Source organism: Carettochelys insculpta, chromosome 3 (assembly GCF_033958435.1).
Source record: "Carettochelys insculpta isolate YL-2023 chromosome 3, ASM3395843v1, whole genome shotgun sequence".
In the NCBI taxonomy this organism is placed as follows: Eukaryota; Metazoa; Chordata; order Testudines; family Carettochelyidae; genus Carettochelys; species Carettochelys insculpta.
Window position 1 is genome coordinate 48,529,557 of NC_134139.1, and position 8,591 is coordinate 48,538,147.

At 42.4% G+C, this 8,591-nt stretch overlaps 1 protein-coding gene across 1 annotated transcript in view; it reads right to left on the reverse strand.

Moving 5' to 3' along the window:
• KIF6 (kinesin family member 6) overlaps nt 1-6,669 on the reverse strand; it is a 310,424-nt gene extending 303,755 nt beyond the window's left edge. The window contains exons 1-3 of the mRNA XM_074988562.1: nt 6,588-6,669; nt 4,570-4,679; nt 2,807-2,881 (exon numbers count right to left, since the gene is read on the reverse strand). Of these exons, the coding sequence (XP_074844663.1) occupies nt 2,807-2,881; nt 4,570-4,679; nt 6,588-6,653 (251 nt within the window). The 5' untranslated portion in view covers nt 6,654-6,669. The remainder of the gene's footprint in view (nt 1-2,806; nt 2,882-4,569; nt 4,680-6,587) is intronic.
• Nucleotides 6,670-8,591: the final 1,922 nt, after the last annotated feature.

An 8,591-nucleotide genomic window follows, 5' to 3' on the forward strand; every position in this document is an offset into this window, starting at 1 on the left:
GGAAAGTCTTGCTTATTGTGAGTGTGAGATGCTTGTATTATCCATTTGTCCAATGCATAAAAACATACAATACTACCAATTTACAGCTCTAAAGAGCAACTTCTAAAGCAAAACACTGGGAAACACACCTCTCTCCTCCCATGGCTAAATTAAGAAATTCCATTTTGAGGAGAGAATTTGTGGATGGTTAGATTCAAAAATCCATCTTTTCCACCTCTGTATCTGATATTTTGCAAACATTCCCACCTAAATTCTAATTATAAAAATATGTTTCCAGCTTTTAATTAACCTATTAGCAACAACATAATGATCTGAGAAACTGTTCCTCATTCACAGCCTAATCTGAAAGTCCTACGAAGGAAACTCCTGTTGAGGTCAATGGGTTAGTGCCCAGATAAGGACTTGATGGAAAAATCAATAGTTGGACATTTTACAGCTAAAAAGGACACTATCAACTTGGGGGAAAAAAAAATCAAACCTGAAACTGTTACAAGCAACGTCCAAGATGGCTAACTAAAAAAGATTATATAGGGATTGTATGCCTCTCTAATTTGTTTCCAGTTGTTCAATTTGTGCTAGTCAGTTTCACGTTGACTGTTTCCTCTGCATCAACAGTTTCCCCTTATTTGTGTGGATCTTTTATGCAGCAATAGGAGGAAGAAAAATATTTGGAAACAAACAAAAAAAAATGGGAAATTGTGATAGTAAAGCTACAACAATTAACAAAGGAATTCCTGGCTATGTGTACCACCTGAAACTACCTTAAACTAATATTTTGAAATGGACTCAGTAGCATGCAGATGATGTCCTTTCAGATATATTTGAAAACACATCAAAACGCATGAAAACTATCATATTTTCTGTAGTTCATACAAAATTAATTCTGCTACTTGTGCACATGCATTATAGTACAATCAATAATTATCTGAACACATACTGCTTTTCTCTGCAGGTTGGCAGCCTGGGTCAGTGTGCTTGCTAGACAATGAATGAGATAAGCTTGTATAGTGAAGGAGGATGGAGTTTGACATGGTGCTTCCACATTCAATAAACAATTTGGACTGCATACAGTGAATAAGGCAAGACTAATCAACAAATGAAACAGTGGGGTACATGGTGTGGAGTTTAGTAGCCACAGGGCCACAAGTTGACCAAGAAGAATAAATATAAATTAAAAACCACAGTCGTTCACAGAGTAGTATTCGACTTGAACACTAAAGGAAACCACGGCTGTACAACCATCTGAATGCTGGGATTTCTAGGCTTCTGCAAACTTCACTCTCCAAAATTAAAACTTTTTTTAGTTATTATATCGATAGGCTATCAACACCATGAGTACGCACAGTAAGCAGAAAGTAATAAGGAGAAAACTGGAGGCACATTCATAATTGTCCTTAAAATTGATACAGACTAAACTGATTAGATTTCCTCATGCAAACCCCCTTCTTTGGGAAACCAGTTGCATAGTGTGAGGGCAATAATTTTTGATTGGGGGCGCACTCCAAGATTTTGATAAGTGGTCAAGGGCCACATTTTTCTGCGGAGAGGCTGGGCATAGAAGGGGGCTTGTGTAGGAGCTGGGGTGCAGAAGAGGGTGTGGGGTCTAAAAGGCAGTTTGGGTGAAGGAGGTGGGACTGTGAGCTGGGGCAGGAGATTGGAGTGCAGGAGGAGGTATGATTTCAGGAGAAGATTCTGAGGATTCAGGAGGTGGTGCAGGGTCTGGGAGGGAGCTTTGACATGGGAAGGAGGCAGGAGAGGTGCAGGGGATTTGGATGATGACCTGGGGCAGGGAGTTGAAGTGTGGAAGAAGGTGGGGTACCAGACATAGGTTCTGACCGGGAGGTGCTTATCCAGGTAGATCCCAGTCAGCAGCCCAGCAGGGCCTTCAGATAGTTTCCCTGCCTGCCACAGCCCCAGACCACTCAAAGCAGCCAGCCATTGGGGCCCTGTGCAACATGCTAGGGATAGAGAAAGTTTTCAGCCAATAGGTGTGACGAGGATTTTACTTGGGGCAAGGGCTGTGTACAAAGTGTCTCCACCTCCACCATACACAAGTGCCACGCAGTACCAAGAGGCACATGGCTCTAATAGCTGACCGCTGCAGCTACTGAGAATCCTGGCAGGCAATGAGACAGATCCAAAGGCAGGGCCCTATCTTGCCCACTCCTAGTGTGAGGGCTGTGAAATTAACTTTTCTGGAGGACCAATGGATATAAATCAATGGAATTGGATAAGCTAACACAATATGAATTCCTCTAGTTTCCCATATAATGTCAACAAAACAGGCAATCATAGCAATACTAAGCTAGTGGATGATGAGGGAATCTTTCTATAAGCGGCAGCAACGAAGGGTCCTGTGGCACCTTATAGACTAACAGAAAAGTTTTGAGCATGAGCTTTCGTGAGCACAGACTCACTTCATCAGATGCTGGTCTTGGAAATCTGCAGGGCCAGGTATAAATAAGCTTTATTTATAAGCCGGGCTTATTTATACCTGGCCCTGCAGATTCCCAAGACCAGCATCTGATGAAGTGAGTCTGTGCTCACGAAAGCTCATGCTCAAAACTTTTCTGTTAGTCTATAAGGTGCCACAGGACCCTTTGCTGCTGTTACAGATCCAGACTAACACAGCTACCCCTCCGATACTTTCTATAAGAAGGACTCCCAGGGAATTCTTGCATACCTATCACATTCAGATGAATCAACATTTACAGAATAAAAGCACCACTCCTTTTAAAATCACCACAGGGCATAATGAAAGTTACCAATGACCTCATATAACTAATTATATAAGCTTAAAACATACCATTCTGCAACTGGCTTGGCAATGCTTTCAAAAACTGCATCTTGTTTTGTCTCCTGATCAAAAATTTTCTGAAATCTAAACATAATAAGCAAATTAACATGCAGCATCTTAAAACACTATTTGAATAAGAAATTTTGTTCTTCTGTTTGTAACTAGTCCCTGTTTACATCATTGGGCTTATATAATCTTGTACAATGTTTTCCTTGTGCAATGTTTTCCTTAACCATAGTGTACTGTTGTGCATTGTATACAAAGAAATTGTAAACAGTACTGCTTTGACAAGATCTGAACAATAAAATCCTCTGATAAAATGATGCTGGTTAGGGAAAATAACTGCATTTTACAGATATCAAAGGGATCAGTGTGTGAAACTGGCATCACACTGAAAACTGGATAAATAAATTACACTATAACCAAGCAGCATACATAAAAAGTACAGCCAGGCTACCAATTTTTGGATTGCAATGAAGAGTAGCAACTAGGAAACATTGTAGTCAATAGGTAGATATGAAATAAAAATCTAAGCTTCTGTTACTTACTATAAGCCAAAATCTGCTGTTATATTTGACATTGCAAATCCACATGGTTCATCACAAATAATGTAAAAAAGATGTAGTCTGGATCACAAAGGTTACACTTATGCAGACGAATGCAATACATAGGAAAATAGTCAGTGCATGAGGTGTGGATAGGTCCTTATCTTACAAATCTTTATTCACTGAAGTTGAATTCACTGAATGACACTATGCCTATGAGTACAGAACTGCAGCATCAGGCCCACAGTGAGATGACCAGTGTAGAAAGATTTTATCAAAGATAGTGAGTTCTAAGGAGACAGGAGGAAGTGTTTGGCCTGTAATAGTCCTTTTGTATGTATGAAGAATCAAAATGCTCAGTATTTCTCAGAATTAATTTGCACAGAATCCCACAAGAACAATAAAGCCACAGAGAATATTAGCATCCATTAAGCTGGCATTGACATCTGCAACCTAAACTGGTGTTGCACAGCCCCCATTCAGTGACATCAGCAAGAATTTCAGTTGGAGAATGCTAAGGTACCACAAATTTTAAGATATTTTCAGCATCAAATTTCAACTGATATGAAATTCCACACAAAATGTTAGTATTCTTTGTATGCAAAATTTAGATATATCAGGTAATTGTGTTTACTTCTCATTTGTAATATCTTCTTAGAAAATTATATATATTTTCTAAGATGATGGCTTCCCTTTTCATTTGGCAAATTATAATTTTCTTCACTGTGTTTCGGTTAGGCATGAAATCAACAAATTCCCGTTAAAAGTGCTTTTTGTAAACAAAGCTGGCTAAAATCATTACCCCCCCTATAATAACTTACTAAGTTGTGCAGGAGCATTAGGTACATCCCTCAGTCTGGCTTTGCCTACACTACAAATTTGTAACTAGCTGCATGGGCATATGGCTATAAACAGGACTCAGGCGTTTTTAATAGGCTGATGAAGCATACAAGCTCAACTTTTAAACTTTTCTAGTTTTATCATGTGTTGGCCTGAAATCATGGTAGAGTCTAACGTAATGTAGCATTGAAAGTTTCCTTTTCCTAAATAATCTTTTTTAAAATATCTTACTAAATACACCAAATTGTGTCATGTAATCAGAGATCAGTAAGAAACTTTTACTGACTCTCCACAGGTTTGGCACACTGAATCCAGCAGCTGATCCTTCCCAGTAATCTTCTCTGTAGGCAATGGTGACACTGTGTATAGAGAAAAGAGTCAACTTACTGAAACTTGTAGCTCTCTCGTTTATTATTGACAAATCCATCTGCCAAGTCACGTGGCACAAGAATCTCTAAACTGGAGGCTGACTTCTCATCTTCACCAATTGAATAAATCTGCAAAACAAAATTATTTCAACAGCAGAACAGTTGTTTGTACCATGAACATATCATCTTGATGTATTTAACTGCATCATCTCATTAAGATCATACGCAGAAATTATAGAATTGTCAGTCTACTGTTCACTAATCAGAATTCCATGGTGACAGAAAGGAGAAAACACATTTTGGCCTCTTTCAAAAATATAGCCCTTGCCACTTCAGCTACAGGGAACTCTGCATTATACAGTAGAGCTGTCTCTGTCTCACATATCCATCAAAAATAAGACTTCAAAATATCTGAATGCAATTAGAAACCAAGTTCCTTGCTAAACTTTGCTCAAAACAACCACTTCCAAATATCTAACCAGGAATTTATTTTAAAAAACAACAAAGAAGTTTTTACAGTATGATATTAATAAAGCGTTTAGCAGGTAGTTTTTGGACCACGATTTAAGGAGCTTGAGCTTTTTTTCCCCAGGCTCCTTAAATTATGGTCCAAAGCTACTTGATGAGTGCCTTATTAATCTTCCACAAGACACGTTTATGTTTGTTTTTCAATGGCAGGTGTTTGTTTTTAAGAGGTTTATGGCTAAACATACCTGCCTTTTATGAATGTATTGTCATTAAACTTTTTATTTTTCACATCAGTGAAGATGAAATATTTCAGCTCTTTCCAGTGGCCACAATGAAGGTTGCATTAAACAATCTTCCTGTAAATGTACAGAAAATCAGCTCCCTCCTTATCCCCAACAGCCACAAGCTTTTCTAGAGCAGGGATTTTCAACCAATGTGCCACAGCACACTTGTGTGCCACAAGAATTGTCCCAGTGTGCCATGTGTTTTCATCAATTTTCCCTCATTGTGGCTCTTCACAGAGCCACCACAGGTAGAAATTGATGACCCCATGTCAGGTGGGCCTCACACAGCAAGATTGCCTGAGTCAGAGCCGGCATGGGGTTTGTCAGTTTCTCTCCCTCCCCCCACCCAGCACAATGGCTATTTACAGAGCCATGTGAGGGGAAATGGCAACTCTGCAGATCCCCATTTGTGTTGGGAGGTGGCTGAAATGGGACACAGTTTAAATGCCACATCCTGGCACCAACAGGCTGGTGGGGAGGGATCCTACTTTCAGTGGTTACTCGTTTACTGAACACCCCTAGCATGGCCCTGAGCAGATTTTGAAAATGTGTCTACGCTCGCTGTCTAAGATGGTGTATTCTGTGGTGGGTTGAAACATTTGTGTATTTATACCTTGTTTAGCTTGTTGTATGATCTACTATGTTGCAAACCTCTCTAATTAAGTCCGTAAACATAGTAAATGTAAGTAAATGTGACATTTATGAGCAATCAAGTGGGGGTTGGTCCTGCTTTAGGCAGGGGGCTGGACTAGATGACCTCCTGAGGTCCCTTCCAGCCCTAGGATTCTGTGATTCTGTGCAAAAAGTGGGTTTGCCCTGGAATCGTTTGTCTCAGTGGCATGTGCCATGTAACAGAAAAGGTTGGGAACCACTGTGCTGGAGCACAATTTTACAGTTTTCAAGGCTCTCTTTAACATTCAGCGCACGGGGCGGCCCACTTCACATACTCCGGGCGATCCAAGCCCTCCTCCTCCGCCGCACTACGTACACCACCGCCGAGATCCAAGTCTCAGAAACCAGAAATACTGAACCAAAGAAAGAACTCGCGTCGCAACCCGCCCGCCCCCCGACACGCACACACTGCAGCAGGACATCCCGGGCAGCCCCCTGCTCCCTCGCGGCACTTCAGTCCGCCCCCTTCTCAGGGCACCCCGCTCCATCCCTGCCCCTTGCCGGGCTGCTCCCTGCCTCCCCCCCTGCTCCACCCCGTCCCCTGCTTCCTCCCCGTCCATCCCTGCCCCCCTCCCGCGGCTGCAGCCCCGTTGTTTTCCCCACCGACACCTACCCCCGCCTGCTGCCTCCTGCCCAGGGGCTTCACCCGGGCATAGATCTGGATCGTTTGCTTCACCATCTCGCCGCTCCGCTCACGCCGCGGGAGGGGAGGGAGTAGGCCGCGCATAGCAACGGTAACCAAGGAACACTACCCAGCATGTCCCGCGGCGGGCAGGTCGCGGAGCCGTTCCTAGGCAGCGGCTCCAGCACTGAGCCTGAGAGCAGTTTGTGGGTCTCCGTGTCTGGGCGGGGAACGTGCCAGTGCCTTGCGCGGTGCTCGGTAGTACAGGGGGCACCGAGAACTCACCTCACAGCACGGTTGGCTGGGGGGAGTGGGGAACGTTCCGGCTGCTGTCTGGACAGGGTCGGAGCACCATATTTCGGTCCCAGTGCGAGCTTGTAACAGGGGCCTCCCTCCCATAAACCCCCCACGACTTGCTGCCTGGGCTGCCCCCGCCCCAGGACCTTCGGGTCCTGATAAAGTGTGCCTCTCCTCTCCTCTCCGCGTGGGGTCCCCACCCTTGCGTAGGAGAGTGCTGCAATGTGGATGAGAGGGTGGCAATGGCCCGTCTGTATGAGGGGGAGCCAGGGCCTTACAGCAATAGGGATTTGCTTTAAAACCTCAAGTCCTAAACTACATGAGATTTAGCCTTCGTGAAAAAAAAGAGTTTATATTCCTCATGACAGAGAAAAGCTGAACCGCTATTTAGACACAAAGGACGCACCTTGTATTAAAAGTAAGTTTCATGCTGTTAATCAATTTATTTTGGAAGCCTGACATGGCTTGAAGAGTGGGGAGGATCACAAAGGACGATGATAAATGACAGCAAATTGAATTAAGACAGGCCTAAGGGTACGGCACAGGATTACACTTCAGATCTCGTCATGTTTATTATATTCACTAGCAAGCTGTTAGAGGACAGAAGTAGTATACTTAAATAATTCTTGTTGCAGCTGTTATTAAATTAAAAATGCTAGAAAAACCTGTAAAGCAACAGCAATAATACAAAAGGGAGAGGATTAGAAGCGTGGTCAGGTATGATTCCAAGTAAAACATGCTCAGAGAAAGATGCAAATCATTACAGCCTTCTTACGGAAGACAACAAATTAGGTGAGTTTACAGTAAAATACAGCAGCCAATATAAGCAACGCATCTGTGGATGTGTATGTGCAAGTGTTACAGGTGTAGGACTAATTTGAGAAAATTGAAGAGATAATGAGTTCTGATAAATGGGAAGCTTTGTGTCTGCATGATGATATTGTAACTACCATCATGGTTATTAGAAAGTCTCAGCTCATGGAAGGAGACAGGGTACAAATAAAGATCCTGCTTATCTGAGTAACCCTTTGGAGCACAGTAGTACATCTCTCTATCTAAGGATTTTTTTATATTGTCCATCACTAGAACATCTAAGTGCTTCTGAAGTATGTGTAACCCTCATGATGAAGTTCTTATGGTCTTCTACATTAGTCCCTTTCATCATGAAGGAGGCAATGCCGGAAGAACTTACATTAAACGTACGCTCTATAGTCATTTTATTACAGTATTTTATTCCTCAACAAGTAATGGTTACTTGCACAGGATCTCTTTAAATAAAAACAAAACTTGCTCTTATTTCAAACTGACCATGTTTGGCGAAACTGGCAATTCAAATTACTGTGTGCAGTCGTGTTGGAACTCTGTTTATCACATGATATTAGAAGCAAGGTGGTTGAGGTAGTATCTCTTATTGCACCAACTTCTGTTGGCAAGAGAGACCAGCTTTTGAGTTTTTAGAGAGCTCTTCTCCAGGTCTGGGAAACCGTCTCTCTGGTTCAATTTACTGAACTGAAACATCAAAAATGTTTGCCCTGAAAATAGTAGTAGTGCTTGGATAGAGAAACAGCCACACAGCTCAACTCAGACAGGCTGGGTCTACACTTGCCACCAACTTGGAAGGGGGCATGTTAATCAGGATGATGGGAAATTACTAATGAAGTGCTGCGGTGAATATGCAGCACTTCTTTAGACTAATTC